The 15,330-nt window shown below is 53.4% G+C and overlaps 1 protein-coding gene across 2 annotated transcripts; it reads left to right on the plus strand.

The window, feature by feature from the left end:
* The first annotated feature begins 1,560 nt into the window (after positions 1-1,560).
* On the plus strand, positions 1,561-15,248 carry CCDC22 (coiled-coil domain containing 22). 2 transcript variants are annotated; one of them, XM_035004691.1, is made up of 18 exons: positions 1,594-1,774; positions 2,828-3,005; positions 8,509-8,641; positions 9,455-9,561; positions 9,702-9,768; positions 9,868-9,884; positions 9,972-10,046; positions 11,320-11,514; positions 12,009-12,071; positions 12,158-12,277; positions 12,879-12,998; positions 13,086-13,202; positions 13,308-13,409; positions 13,494-13,601; positions 13,876-13,971; positions 14,220-14,279; positions 14,356-14,430; positions 14,876-15,248. In XM_035004691.1, the coding sequence occupies exons 1-18, from the start codon at positions 1,725-1,727 to the stop codon at positions 14,987-14,989; spliced, it is 1,797 nt and encodes a 598-aa protein (XP_034860582.1). In that variant the 5' UTR covers positions 1,594-1,724; the 3' UTR covers positions 14,990-15,248. The 2 variants fall into 2 exon arrangements, with proteins under 2 accessions (XP_034860574.1, XP_034860582.1); XM_035004683.1 differs by having other exon boundaries at positions 1,561-1,774; positions 9,868-10,046.
* Positions 15,249-15,330: the final 82 nt, after the last annotated feature.

Below are 15,330 nucleotides of genomic sequence, written 5' to 3' on the forward strand. Positions count from 1 at the left end.
AAAAGGCACTGATTTTTATAGGGGCGCCTGGGTGACTCAGATGGTTAAGCGTCTGCCTTCTCCTTGGGTCATGATCCCAGGGTCCTGGGATCGAGCCCCACATCGGGCTCCTTGCTCAGCGAGGAGCCTGCTTCTCCCTCTCCCTCTGCCTGCTGCTTCCCCTGCTTGTACACTCTCTCTGTCAAAAATAAATAAAATCTTTAAAAAAATTTATAAAATATATACCAGCACCAGTCAGAAATTAAAATAAGAAAAATGATATCATTTCCCAACAGTATCTGAGCTTTGAAGTACATAAAAATAGACCTAACATAATATACTTATGTGTAAGATCTCCATGGAAAAAATATTCAAATATTGTCAAGTGATTAAAGGGGACCTAAGGAAATGGAGAGATATATTAAATTTACTAATAGAAATAGTCAATGTTGTGAAAATGTCAATTCTTCCCAAAGTGATTTAGACATTCAATGCAGTCCCAAGTGAAATCCCGAAAGATTTTTCCATGGAATTTGACAAACTGATTCTAAAATGTAAATCGATATACAAAGGATCTAGAAGAGCCAAAATCCTTTGAAAAAGAACAAGATGGGAGGACCATTCCAGATCAGATATCAAGGCGTGTTATAAAGCTACAGTAATTAAGAACAGAATAGAGTTCAGAAACTGAGCCCCACATATATGTACACATGATTTATTATTTTTTTAAAAAGATTTTATTTATTTATTTGACAGAGAGAGAGCACAAGTAGGCAGAGTGGTAGACAGAGGGAGAAGGAGAAGCAGGCTCCCTGCTCAGCAGGGAGCCCGATGCGGGGCTCGATCCCAGGACCCTGGGATCATGACCTGAGCCGAAGGCAGACGCTTAACGACTGAGCCACCCAGGCGCCCCGCACGTGATTTATTTATGACAAACATGGCACTACTGAGCAGTGGAAACGGGGTGGTCTTTTTAATGAATGGTGGTTACATGAATGTTTTATTCTTTGGAGCGTACACATATGTATAACTTTAAAAGAAAGCATTTATGGACTGCATGAATACTAGTGACTAATTTACATAGCGCTTTCCTACTGTATTATGTGTCAGGCACATAGTAAGAAAGCTTTACATGAATTGTTTTAATCCTAGGAAGCAGTTATACTCAGAGTTCTATTTTACAGAGGAGGAAACTTAGACACAGGGAAGTTACGTAACCTGCCCACGGTTGCACCTTTAGCTAGCTGAGCTAAAGACTTGAGCTAAAAAGCTGAGACGCAACCGTAGCCGCTTTCTGCTAAAGCCCCTGCCCTTAACTTGTACGCTTTTATAATACGGAAGATGAATGTCGTCTTAAATGAATGAGTCAGGAAGCCGCTCTCCGTCTGGTCCCTTTTCTACCATTGCGCGCGCGCTCACGCGCATACACAGGCACACACAAGCACACGCTCGCGCACGCGCTCAAAATACACTTCTTCGCCCCCTTGGAAGAACCCACCGGACTGCAAGCGGAAGAACTACAACTCCCAGCAGCCATTGCAGGCTCAAGCCTGCTGACGCACCTTCGCACCAGGGCGCCAGACATCCGGCGTGCGCCACACTCGCTCTCTGAACTACACATCCCGGCTCTCCCCGCGCACCCTGTGACACTCCTTGGACCGCGAGTGCGGAGCGGGGTTTCAGCTGCGCCTCTCTTGCTCGGACCCGGCCCTGGCTCCAGCTTCAGACTCGAACACAGCTCCACCATGGAGGAGGCGGACCGAATCCTCATCCATTCCCTGCGCCAGGCCGGCACGTAAGGATACAGCCCCCGCCCGCCCCGGAATGCCCACATCCGGGACTCCAAAACTGTGGACCCAGTCACCCGGGAACCTTAAAACCCAGACCCTGACATCTGGGGCTCCAACTTCCAGGACCCTAAAACACCCCCTCCTTACACAGACAGACAGACACACACATGCATGCACGCACTCTCACATCGGGGAGCTCCCAAATCCTTTGCCCACGACACTTGGTAAACCCCAAATTCCAGGACCCAGACATCCCCAGAGCTTAAAACCTTGGATCCTCGACACCCAGGGTCCTGAAATATGTGGTTCTTGACATCAATACCCTGGGACCCTGGTATTTGGAAAATCTAAGCCACCTGTATTTTGAGAACCAGGGATTTTAAACACCCAGAGCCCTGGCACTCAAAAACCCTGGGACTGGATATTTGGGAACCTTCAAACCCTGTTTCCCAACACCTGGGCTTTTAAAATCCCCAGACCTTAAAATCTGGCGACCTCAACACTTAGTGACCCCGACACACAAGGACTTCTGCATTCAAGAACCCTAAAAACCGAGGATACCAACATCTAGGGAGCCTGATTTCTGGATTGCTTGAAACTAGAAGGTCTTGCTATCCGGGGATCTTGACATCTAGGGACTCTGACATTTGGAACTCCTGCAAACCTGAGCCTCACAATATCTAGTCTCAAAACCCTAGAAGCTCGATATTTAGGGGCCCCTGACGTGCAGGGAACATACCTGGGGATACAGAAACATAGAGAGCATGCCACCTGGGTCCTTTGCCCTTCTCAGACCCCAGACTTTTAAGCATATGGCAATTTAAGATTTTTTTTTAAATTCAGATCCCTTCCGTCCACCGTTAGGACCTAAGGACTTCCCCAGCTTCCCCAGTTCTTAGTTTTCCAAATGGAAGTTGCAGTCACCAACACCCAGGACCTGTCTGAACTCTGGCCATCCTCCCCTACTCCCACCCCATCCTCTCCCACTCCAGAAGGCAGCAGGGCCCAGCCTGATCCCTGTTGCCTGGCTGCTTTGAGCCCACGCTCTTCTTTTTCAGGGCAGTTCCTCCAGATGTGCAGACACTGCGAGCCTTCACCACTGAGTTGGTTGTAGAAGCTGTGGTCCGCTGCCTGCGTGTGATCAATCCTGCCGTGGGCTCTGGCCTCAGCCCCCTGCTGCCTCTGGCCATGTCCGCCCGGTTCCGCCTGGCCATGAGCCTGGCTCAGGCCTGCATGGTGAGTGCCTTCCTCCCAATACACACAGCCTCTTCCTTCCTCCTTCACAAAGTCCCTGAGCTCCTTAGAAACACTTGCCTTTCCTCTCTGCCACCTCCTCTTGTGGCTTAGCGTTCATTAGTAGTTAAGGATGCTGGCTCTATGGTCAAACCGCCTGAGTAGCTCTGACCCTCACTACACCACTTGCTAACTGTGTGACCCTAACCCTTCTGGGCCTGTTTCCTTATTTGTGAAACTGAGATGATAAAAGTAGAGTTGTTAGGAGCATTATATGAGTTGATCCAGTTTATGCCTGGGCTGGCCCTGGTTCCCACATTTTAAGCTTAGCACCACTAAGGTGGTGCTAGAATTGCCCCCCGCCCCGCCCATGGTATCCATTTACGAGTTCCAGAAAAAGCTTGGCTTGGGCCGCGGGCTCACTCCTAAATTAATCACTGTGTACTCTGATTGGCCTGGCGTGGATCACAGGGTCATCCCTCTAGGACACTGTGATTGGCTGCTCCTTCAGGATCGCTTGGGAGTTGGGGGTCAGAGGGTTACCCAAAGGAAGGTATGCTGGTTAAGTAAAACTGTGTTTCTGCTGCGTTCCCCCTCGTGGCCCTGCCTCTCCTGAGAATAATTCCCGAACTGTCTCTCTCATAGGTAAAGGGCCTTGTGACGAAGCACTCATACCTACCCAGTACAGAGCTATCTCCAGGGGCTCTGAGTAATGTCATTTCTCCTGGCTTGCTTGCTCTATGACGTTGGGTCAGTCTCTTAACCTCTTTGGGCCTGTTTCCTCCTGTGTAAAACAGGCATACGAGTTGTACCTACCACCTAGGGTTGCTATGACGAGTAAAAAGAAGTTACTATAGGAAAAGCTGGCTATAATGAGCTCTGTGTAAGTGGTATTACTATTCTTAGAGAGGCCTGATCTGGCCACTTGCATTCCAGCCACCTCTGGCTACATAACGGATGTGAACTCGGCCAACAGACCGAGGATATGGTGGTGGAGGGAGAGTAGAGTAAATACGGTGAAAATTTCCATTTAGGCCCTGGGGACAGGGTGGTGGGGTTTCTTGAACTCGGACCTTGCTTGTGCAGCTTCTGTCTCTTACCAGTAGGCCGCGGCGCTCTGCTGGTCACTTAGCTCTCAGGTTTGCCTGGCTCTTGGGGATTCTCAGGCTCTTCTCCTGCTGGCCGCCTCTTCACATGCCCCATGCCTGGCACTGCTTTCTGCCACTCAGCCACCTCCATATTTTGGTGTCTGTCACTTCACACACCTGACTCCTGGAATGAGTTTCTGTATCAGTCACAACTCTTTGATTGCAGGTGTCGGAAAAAACCCAAAGTAAAGTCGCTCAAAAGCCAGTGGTTTTCACACTCTTGTGACGGTGACCCTCTGGCATAAATCCGCCTTCTGTTGTAACCTAATACACACACAGGCAGATAATAAGGATGTTTTCCGAGTACCTACCCTGGGCCAGGCGCTGTGGTAATGTGGTGTGAGCTTAACTTCATTCTCATGACAACTTTCTCAAGTAGGTATTGTTAGTATCCCCCTTTTTTTTTTTCAGAGGAGGAAAGTAAAGCCCAGAGAAGTTAAGTGATTTGCCCGAGGTCACACAGTGGGTCAGAGGCAAAGCTTGGATTTGAGTCTGGGAAGTCTGCTTTCAGAGTCCGTGCAGCTCTGGACCGATGGCAACTCTGACAGAGAATCAGGCTTGCATTCTGGGCCCGTTTCTCAGGCCCCACGCCAAACCCTGATGGGGCCTGTGAGCTCTTAAAGCAGGCACATAGGGAAAGTCCTATCAGCCCCATTTTACAGCTAGGAAACTGAGCTTCCGGGTGGTTCAATAATCGGTCCAAGGCCTTAGCCAGTAAGTGGTAAGGGCTGGATTTCAGTCCCAATCTTTTTACACTAAAGCCTCTGAGTCCCCTTTTAAAGAAAATGATTGTTTCGAGTAGGTCATTCTGTTAGTCAGGGTCCAGTCTGGAGACTGAAACCCCAGCTGTAATTTGAACAGGGACATTTCAATATAAAGAATTGTTAATTAGGTAAAAGGTGGTTAACCACTGAAAGGGTAAGAGAGATCTCCAGGGTGTGATGGAAGGAACGTGATACCTGGCAGAGTCTCATGCTCCGAACCGTTCACCCCGTTCTCCTGCCTCATCTGCTAGAACGGGATGACTGACTGGTTTCTGTGTGTCTTTCTAGGTTTTTTTCCCCCCCCCGGTTTTTTTTTTTTTAATGCAGATATAAGCCAATGTGAATATACTTATTTGCCCCCTTCCTTTTTTCCTTCCTTTCTTTTTCTCTTGCTTAGTAGATTTTGATTGCCCAGTTTCTGGTTGTAAGCAATGATTCATGACACAGACCAAAAGTCCCCTTCGCCTAACTTAATAACCGTCTAGGATATAGACAAGCCATGAAGCAAGGCAAGAACCTATTTCTTTGAAGTAGTCTAAAAACCCTTGCATGAAAAATGGAATCCCCTTAGAGCATTTTATTGATTACGATTGGACATCATATCCTTCCTCTTCGTGGCCTTGCATGTTCTGCTCCGTTTCCTGGTTGTTCTGCTCCAGAGAGCACATTTGCATACTCTGCAGAGCCTGGAAGGAAAAAAACAAAACCAAAAATCTGCTTCCTGGTTTGGGGCCCTGGGAGAAAGGCCCTCTTCTAATGATCAGAAGGGTCGGCTTGAGGTCATCTGTGAACTATATGAAGTTTGTTTTTGAAGTTCATTTTCACAGCCTTTCCCTTTCCAGGGCTTTGCCCCTTTATATTTCTTCTTTAGCAACTTTTTTTTTTTTCCATTACTGTGGCTGTTCTGTCGAGAAAAGGCTCTCTAAGGAACTAGTGCTCTGTCGTAAATTAATAAAGTATGTCACGCGGAGGAAGAGGAAGTGAGGGCAATGAACCCCTAGCCTTTTGAGGATAATTCGGACCTCACAGCACTTTGGTACAGTTGGTAATTTTGATTTATGGGAAACCTGTAAAATGAGGGAAAATAAAGACTAGCGACCCATTGCTGTGTTTGGTTTAAGGAATCGAGGCATGGAAAATAGAAAGGGCTTGACAGAGTATCCACCATTGTTGTCATCATTGTTATTCATTTTTTATGGGTGCTGGAGGAGGAGACCCTATACCTCAGAAGTGGTGGAAGAAAGCAGTGTCTGATGGTATCATAAGAATTAAAAGGGAGGGGCGCCTGGGTGGCTCAGTTGGTTGGGCGGCTGCCTTCGGCTCAGGTCATGATCCTGGAGTCCCTGGATCGAGTCCCGCATTGGGCTCCCTGCTCGGCAGGGAGTCTGCTTCTCCCTCTGACCCTCCTCCCTCTCATGCTCTCTGTCTCTCATTCTCTCTGTCTCAAATAAATAAATAAAATAAAATAAAATAAAATAAAATAAAATAAAAGAGAAAGAATTAAAAGGGAGGGGCGCCTGGGCGGCTCAGGCAGTTAGGCGTCTGCCTTTGGCTCAGGTCATGATCCCAGGGTCCTGGGATCGAGCCCCATGTCACGGGGAGCCTGCTTCTCCCTCTCCCTCTGCCTGCAGCTCCCCCTGCTTGTGCGCTCTCTCTCTCAAATAAATAAATAAAATCTTTAAAAAAAAAAAGAATTAAAAGGGAGATAATCAAAGTCTTTCTCATATAGAGGAGGAAGGCTCATTTCTCCCCTTCTTACCTTTTTTTTTAATCCCCCCTAACAGCTGCATTAAATGTATTAATTGCTTGGACATTTAAGGCATTTCCAGTATTTTGCAAATAATGCTTTGGAGGAATCGCATGCAAATAATGCTAAGGAGGAATCCCACGCATCTGTCCTCTTGAATCACTAGGGACATGGCTTCATGGTCAGCTCCTCAAAGTAGGATTGCTAGGTGGAAGGGTAAAAGCAGATGTTGTTTTGTCAGACTTTGCCCAGTTGCCCTCGCTGGGCTTTGTTTCATTTCTGCCTTCCCACCAGCAGCGTGGGAGAGAGTGCCTGCTTCGCCACAGCCTGGCCCACTGACTTGTGCCCCTTCAGTAGGTGAGGAATGATATCTCAGTATTGTCTTTCTCCCCAGCTTTGTACTCGGGCAAACGTTTGGTAGCATTTTGCTCCATTCTTTTCTCTGTACATAGATACATAGACACACACACACACTTTTTTGCCGAACCATTTGAAAATGGCAGACAGCGTGATAACTCCGTACCTACAATTTTCAGCACGCCTCTCTTAAGTAGAAGGGCACTTGCCAGCACAACCACAATATTGTGATCACACCGGTGAAATTGAATATTGATCGTATGTATTAACAATCGATAGTATGTATTAGAACAGTAGTATCTCATATCTAGCACCTGGTGGAATTTCCCCAGTTGTCCCAAAAATATCCGCTATCTCTGTTTTTGTTTTTTTTTTCTGTATTCCATTCTATTCTTTTTTTTCCCCCTCTATCTCTGTTTTTTTTTTTTTTAAAGATTTTATTTATTTATTTAACAGAGAGATAGCGAGAGCGGGAACACAAGCAGGGGGAGTGGGAGAGGGAGAAGCAGGCTCTCCGCTGAGCAGGGAGCCCGATGCGGGGCTCGATCCCAGGACCCTGGGATCATGACCAGAGCCGAAGGCAGACGCTTAACGACTGAGCCACCCAGGCGCCTTCTCTGTTTTTTTTTTTTTTTAACTGTAGTGTCTAATCAAGGATCATACATTTTATTTCACTTTTACTTCTCTAATCTTGCATAGCCAACAGTCCTCCTTGGTTTTTGTTTCTTTGTTTCTTTTGTGAAGACAAATGTTTTCCAAGAGTCCAGGCTGGCTGTTGCCTGGGATGGCCTACACTTTGAGTGGGTCACAGTGTTTTCTGATGATCAGATTCAGGTTTTGGGCAGGAATGCTGCCGGAGTGATGGTATCTCCCTCCCAGCGCGCACCTGGAGAATGGATCAGCAGGTTGTCCTGGATCAGTGATATGTGTGTGAGATCTCTCCGTGTGCTTTCAGTTGCAGCAAATTTGCCTAGGTTTAAGGGCCATTTTCATTTCTTTTTCTGTGAACTGCCTCCTCCTATCTTTTGCCTTCTTTTCTCTTGCATTGCTGCTCTTTTCTGCTTGTTTGATTTTAGACACTCTTTATATACTAGGTAGATTTACTCTTTGTCTGTGATATGAACTCCAAATATTTTTTTTCTAGCTTGTTATCTCTCTTTTGACTTTGGTAATTATATTCTTTAAAATTTTTGTTTCTTTTCAGGGATTCAGAAATACTGATCTTCTCCTTTATGGCCTCTGGATTTGGGGTCATAGTTAGAAAGGCCAGAGCTTTAATCTTATTTCTGGCTCTCTGTAGCATTGACTATAATCACTCTGTGGTTCCCCCCCTTCCCCTGGGAGGCCTGGAGGCCTTTGGGGGAGTCAAGGTGAAGTTCAGAGAGTTGTGGTTGGCAATAGAGTGGGAACATTTGTGGTCTAGGCCCAGGGCTTCCAGGTAGGAGGATTCTGCCTGTCTGACTGATAGAAGCCGTCTCCCCAACCCCCAGGACCTGGGCTATCCCTTGGAGCTTGGCTATCAGAACTTCCTCTACCCCAGTGAGCCAGATCTCCGGGACCTGCTTCTCTTCTTGGCTGAGCGTCTGCCCTCTGATGCCTCTGAGGATGCAGATCAGCCTGCAGGTATGGTCTGCCCAGGGCATGGTGGGGGTGAAGGAGAGCGTGGCATTCCTGGGTGTTGTAGGGGCCAAGAGACAGGTGGAGGTGGTAAAAAGGTTGACTAGGGGTGGGGTGGGGGATGTATCTTTGCGAGAGCTGGGGTGGAAGGGAGGATTGGGGCTGGGGGAGGGGAGGCAGGGCAGGGGGAAGGGGGCCTGGGCTTGAGCTGCCCCAGTTGGGGAGTTGGTGCTGGGAGGGGCCCCTCTGCCTCACCTCCTCCTCGCTCCCCCTCCTCCTCCCCACTCCAGCCACACGGGCCTCCTTAGTGCTTCTCAGAGACTCCAGCTGTGCTCCAGCCTGGGGGCCTTTGTATTTGCCAGATTATTCTTCCCCTAGATGTCTTCCTGGTTCACTCTCTTACCTTTTAGAGGCTCTGTTCACGTGACACCTCAGGGAGGCCTTCCTCCGACTGCTTTGTTTAAAATTACATGCCCCTCTCAATAGTCTTTACCCTCCCCTTGGATCATCACCTGGCAGATTTCTGTCTTGTACTCAGAAGTACCTGACTCGTGTTCTCCTCTACCAGCATGCCCACTCTGTGAGGGCAGGGGTACTTCTCAGTTTGTTCGCTGAAGTATCCCAAGAGTCTAGAACAGTGACTGGTAGGCAGTAGGTGCTCAGTTAAGTGTTTGTTGAATGGCCGAGGGTGAGAATGATAGCTAGACAGATATGCATCTCTGGGAGGGGGTCCGGGAGCCCCGGCTGCTCTCCCAGGATCTGCAGTTTTGGGGTTAGGGCACTGTCACCTGATGGATGCTCCTTCCCCATCCCCCACAGGAGACTCAGCTATCCTTCTCCGGGCCATCGGGAGCCAAATCCGGGACCAGCTGGCCCTGCCCTGGGTCCCACCCCTCCTTCGCACTCCCAAGCTCCAGCACCTCCAGGTGGAACCCCCCAACTCACATCGATGTTGCCCGTCCCCTCACCTTGGCCCCATCTGGTCACTCAGATGTCTTCCCCCCCCACCAATGCCCCCCTCCCACCACAGTTCATCATGGAGGCTCTGATTCTGCTCTCCCCCCAGGGCTCCGCCTCCCAGAAGCCTTTCCACACCACCAGGCTGGTCATGCCTGAGTTGAGTTCCAGAGGAGGTGAGTGGGAAGCTGTGGGGAGGGGCTGGGGGCAGGGTGGAGGTGGGCCTGACCCCCTGGCCAGGCGGGAGGACTAGCTGACCATGTTCCTGCCTCCAGAGTCCCGGGAGTTCCAGGCAAGTCCTCTGCTGCTACCAGCCCCCGCCCAGGTGCCCCAGCCTGCCGGGAGGGTGGCCTCACTCCTCGAATGCCATGCCATCCAGCTCTGCCAGCACACGGGCCGGGACCGCCCTGGGGATGAGGACTGGGTCCACCGGGCAGCCCGCCATCCCACCCAGGTACTGCCCAAAGCTCGGCTCCCTGCTGCCGAGGCCTCTGCTCGCAGCTCAGCGTCCCTTGGTCCTCTGCCCCCTCCTTTCCCCTCTTGGCCCCTCATCCCCTCCCCTCTGCATGCACCTACCTGGCTCCTCCCCTGCGAGAACCCTGGAGTCAGAAAGACTGTGGACCCCTCAGACAAGTCACTCTCCCTCCCCCACCCCAGAGCCTCGGTTTCCGGTTCTGAGACTTGGGGGGTGATAGTGCCCTCTCCTCAGGCTAGTGCTCCACTGAACGACTGAAGGACGAACGACGGGCAGGTTCTTAGTAACCAGAGTGGTCAGGATTTGCCCACTTCCTCCCTGTTTCTATTACCTTCTTCCCCCCCCGCAAGTCTCTCATTCCTTCTCTGTCTCTGCCACTGTCCCTGGTGCTCATTTTTTCTGTCCCTAGGTCTCTGCATTGTCTCTTCTGGTCACTGTCTTCCTTGTTCTGTGGTGTTGCTGCCCCTCTTTCTTGCTCCTCTGTCTGTCTCCTCATTTCGAGACTGTGTCTTTCCCCTTCCCTTCTGTTCACCTCTGTCACTCTCTCTTTCTGCCTGCCCCTGCCTCCCCCACTGCCATTTGTTCTCTCTTGACTTGTGTCTTTTTTAAACTTAGAGATGTTTTCAAACACAGAATATTCTAACGAATCCTATGTGCCCATCATCCACCTTCAACCCATGAGCCTTTCACCAATCTTTCTTCATCTGTTCTCCCCCAGTTGTTTTCTCAGTATTATTTTAAAGCAAATCCCGGTACACATGCCATTTCAACTCTAAATACTGAAGTGTGCATCTCTTAACTCATAAGGGTATTCACTTTTTAAGGTAACCCCTCGGTCATTTTCACACCTAATAACATTAACACCTTAACACCATCCGTCACTGATTTCATAATCAGATTTCCCCAGTTGTCTTGAAACTGTTTCTGTTAGTTCTCTCTCTCTCTCTTCTGCTCTGCTTCCACTGCTTCTTTGCCCAGCACCTCTGACTCTGTCTCTGCTCTGTCCCCACGTAGCCTTTCCGTGTCACCCTCTGATTTGGAGGCTGCTGATTTACTGCTGGTGTGGGGAGCGAGTGGGTGGAGAGAAGCATGGCTGTGGGGGGGACCCCGTCCTTGGGGAGCTCTCAGACCAGTGGGTCAGGAGAGGGGACTGGCTGGTAGCCCTTTGTCAGGCAGCTCCCCGGAGGAGGCAGGGCCTCGGGTGCCCAGCAGGCCTCGACACCCTCCCGTCTGCCCCGCCTTCTGCATCCAGGAGGATACACGGGCCCAGCGGCAGCGGCTGCAGAAGCACCTGGCTGAGCATCTACGCCAGACCTGGGGCCGACCGGGGGCTCCCCCACAAGCCCGAGACCTGGGAGAGCTGCTGCAGGCCTGGGGTGCAGGGGCCAGGACCGGTGCTTCCAAGGGCTCCCGCTTCACACACTCAGAGAAATTCACCTTCCATCCGGTGAGTGGGTCCAAGTGGACTCGGGTGGGCTGATAGGGCCGCTCTCTGTGCAGACGACACACTTTATCCACATAGGTTCCCGTGTTCCCACTGGGCGTGCCCTCTCTGCACTGGGGGTCCCCTGGCTCCTCAAGAGCTTCGGTGGAGAAGGGGGGAGGGGTGGGAACCATGTCAGGGTGTAGGGGTGCTCTGTGCAAACCCCAGCTTCCCTTGGACAGTTTCCCCTGGACACATCTTCTCTCCTTGACCTAGAGGGGCCCTCATCCTTCTCGTGGGCCCCCTTCTCGTGTCAGGGTCAGGGAGGTTTCTTTCTGAGCAAACAGTCCAGCCTGAGGTCTCAGAGAGTGCCTGGGTCCTCATAAACCCAGCCTGACAGCTGTCAGCAGTTGGGTGGACAGGAGCGTGGTGCTGGAAGGGCACTTGGAGCAGGTGCTGAGGCTGGGAGGGGCAGGGCCTTCTCCGACGGCCAGGATACCCCCGTCTCCCTCCCCCAGGAGCCCGAGGTCCAGGCAGCCCAGGTGTGTGATGTGCCAGCCACCTCCCAGCGGCCTGAACAGGTAAGCCGAGCCGTGGCGGGGGTTCTGGGCCCTTGCCCCGCCTAGTGGGCCTCACACCCCCACCCCTACTGGCCTGTGCCTCCCAGGACACGAGGGCAGCTCAAGAGAAGGAGCTGGAGTCTCTTCGGGAACAGCTGGAGGGAGTGAACCGCAACATCGAAGAGGTCGAAGCCAACATGAAGACCTTGGGAGTCAACCTTGTGCAGGTGGGAGGTGGGGGTGGGGGAGGGGCTGCCCCCTGGGTTTGGGTCATGGTGGGGCCTAGAGGGCCTAGAGGGCCTTGAAGGGACTGAGAGGACGTCGTGGAGGTCTGCCGACGTCAGAAGGGTTCAGAGGCGACCTCGGGGACCTGTGGGCTCTCGAGGGTTGAGGAGAATCAGTGGGGGTGACGGGGATATAGGGTCAGGGGGGTCGGACCTGTGGGGGTTAGGGGCACCCGTGGGCATCGGTCAGGACATGTGGGTGTCTGTGAGAATCAGGAGGGGTGTGAGCATCTGTGGGCATCTGTGGGCGTATGACGGACCTGTCTGGGCAGGGGCTTGTGGGCCTTGTCAGGGCTTCCTGGGGGGGGGGGGGTGTCATTGTGGAGGTAGAGGGATCAGAGGGGGGCCTGTGGGTGTCTGTCACTGCTTATAGGTTTCTGTCACCATCAGGAGGGGTCAAGGGGCTGCTAGAGGGTAGAGGGGTGTGTTCTCGTCTGTGGGGGCTCAGGCTAGGCCAGGGCTTTCCAGGCTCGGTGGGGCCTAGAGGGCTGTGGTGTGTGGCTGGGCCCCTCCACTGACGGGAGTGGGGGTCATGGGCTGCCAGGTGGAGACGGAGCGTCGGCAGAGCGAGCTCAGCACGGCAGAGCGTGAGCAGGCCCTGCGCTTGAAGAGCCGGGCGGTGGAGCTGCTGCCCGACGGGGCTGCCAACCTGGCCAAGCTGCAGGTGGGGCTGGCACTGGGGCTGGGCTGGGCGGCTCGAGTTGGAAGGGTGCAGCCTGTGTGACACAGATCCCCTACCCCCCCACCCCAGCTCGTGGTGGAGAGTAGCGCCCAGCGGGTCATCCACTTGGCAGGTCAGTGGGAAAAGCACCGGGTCCCTCTCCTGGCTGAGTACCGCCACCTCCGAAAGCTCCAGGATTGCAGAGAGGTAGGTTGTGGGGTCCTGGGCTGTGGGCGGGGTGGGTTCGGTCCCTCCCTGGGGGGCCATCCTTGTGCTGTGCTCACTCTCCCTCTGCCCATGGGGTCCTGGCAGCTGGAATCTTCTCGACGGCTGGCAGAGATCCAGGAGCTGCACCAGAGTGTTCGAGCAGCTGCCGAAGAGGCCCGCAGGAAGGAGGAGGCCTACAAGCAGCTGGTAAGGGCCGTGCAGGGGCCCCGGGTGGCTCCGAGTGGGCGGGGGGCTGGGTCCCAGGGGAATGTCTGCTGTGTTCCTGTCTAGGTGTCAGAGCTGGAGACCCTGCCTAGAGACGTGTCCCGGCTGGCCTATACCCAGCGCATCCTGGAGATTGTGGGCAACATCCGGAAGCAGAAGGAAGAGATCACTAAGGTGCATTGCTGCGGCCATGGAGGGTTGGGGCAGACGGGCAGACACGCGGGAGGGGCAGGTGCGTGTAGCACGGCCACGTGGGGACCTCACACCCTCCGAAAGGCAGAGCTGCCTGGCCACGCCCCAACACGGAACCCTCCTACCCAGCCCACTCCAGCCACAGCTGAAGCGGTGGCGCAGGCCCCGTCTGGGTGTGAGCGCGCGCACACGACTCTGCCCTCAGCCGGCCGGCCCGGGCCGCACGTGGGCTCATGGCTGCCCTGTTCTCTGCCAGATCTTGTCCGACACAAAGGAGCTTCAGAAGGAAATCAACTCCCTGTCGGGGAAGCTGGACCGGACGTTTGCTGTGACCGATGAGCTCGTGTTCAAGGTGTGGGCTTGGCTGGGCCGGGTCGGGGGGATGCAGGGGGCAGGCTGGGCTCCCGCCTGCCTATCTGCTCACAGGTTGGCTTGGGCCTCGGCCCGGTGCGAGCCGTGTAGGTACACTGCGGCTCGGGCCTGGCTGTGCGCCACAGAGGACGAAGTCAGGGGAGTGGGAGAGGGTGGCCCTGTGGGGGTCCTGGAGGGGGTATGTGGGGGGGCGTGGGGGAAGCCCACTGGTCCCTTCTGTCTGGTCAGGATGCCAAGAAGGATGATGCCGTTCGGAAGGCATACAAGTATCTAGCTGCCCTGCACGAGGTGGGTGACGCGTGAGGGGTGCTGGCCGGGGTGGGGCGTGGTGGGGGTGCAAGCCTTCTGCTCCTGCCGTCCCCAGAACTGCAGCCAGCTCATCCAGACCATCGAGGATACAGGCACAATCATGCGGGAAGTTCGAGACCTTGAGGAGCAGGTGAGGCCTGGGGGTAGGAGGGGAAACCAAGGCAGGCCAGTGGACAGCACCTTGGTTTACGCCCAGAGGGGCTGTGGGAGCAGACACAGCCTATGGCTGGACTCTCAGCCTTGCCCCATAGTAGCTGTGTGTGTGACCTGGCACTGGCCAGCAGCCTCCTCTGAGCCCTAGCTTCCACCCCGAAGGTCCTCGCACCTGCCTCCCTGGGCCATTGGCAGAGGCTTCAGCCAGAGTATGTGGTGGCTCATGCTGCCACGTTAGCAAATGGTGCTTTAGGCAAACAGATGACACATGCAAAGGCCCGGTGGTAGGGCACAGCACACTGTTGTGGGAGGAGGGTGGGAGGAGCACGGGAGGGACCTCGAGCGGCCTTAATGGAGATGGGGTGGCAGGAGCTGGGACAGGGGCCCCGCACACAGAAGGTGTGTGATTCGTGTTGCCTTAGATTGAGACGGAGATGGGGAAGAAGACCCTCAGCAACCTGGAGAAGATCCGCGAGGACTACCGAGCCCTTCGCCAGGAGAACGCTGGCCTCCTGGGGCGGGTCCGGGAGGCCTGAGGAGCCCCCAGCACCGGTCTGCACCTGGCCTCGGGCAGGGAGTTGGGATGTCGGGGGCGATGGCCAAGCGCTTGCCCTAGCCGTTCCCTCTGTTGGCTGCGCTCCTCCTGCTACGGCCTTGGCCCCAGACCCCCGCCCACCTGACCCCAACTCTGATCTGGGGTCCAGAACGTGGGAACTCGGCTGCAGTTTATTGGAGAGGGCACTGGGGTTAGGACCTTGGATCCCAAATAAACGAGGGGCTCTGTCTGCAGTCTAAGCTGAGGCCTGGATGGAGACACAGGGTTCAGGGCCAGGGAGGTGCGGCGGGTGGCAGGTGAGACATGGGATCTGTTCGGCGA

The sequence above is a fragment of the Mirounga leonina genome, unplaced genomic scaffold (genome assembly GCF_011800145.1).
Source record: "Mirounga leonina isolate KUSES-001 unplaced genomic scaffold, KU_Mleo_1.0 Mir_101609, whole genome shotgun sequence".
Taxonomy (NCBI): Eukaryota; Metazoa; Chordata; class Mammalia; order Carnivora; family Phocidae; genus Mirounga; species Mirounga leonina.

Excerpts from the sequence above, each read along its gene's own strand:
- CCDC22 (XM_035004683.1), top strand. The coding sequence starts at position 1,725 with ATGGAGGAGGCGGACCGAATCCTCATCCATTCCCTGCGCCAGGCCGGC. Across the intron at positions 12,999-13,085 it reads CCAACCTGGCCAAGCTGCAG|CTCGTGGTGGAGAGTAGCGC; the intron begins GTGGGGCTGGCA and ends CCCCCACCCCAG. Across the intron at positions 13,410-13,493 it reads AGGAGGCCTACAAGCAGCTG|GTGTCAGAGCTGGAGACCCT; the intron begins GTAAGGGCCGTG and ends GTTCCTGTCTAG.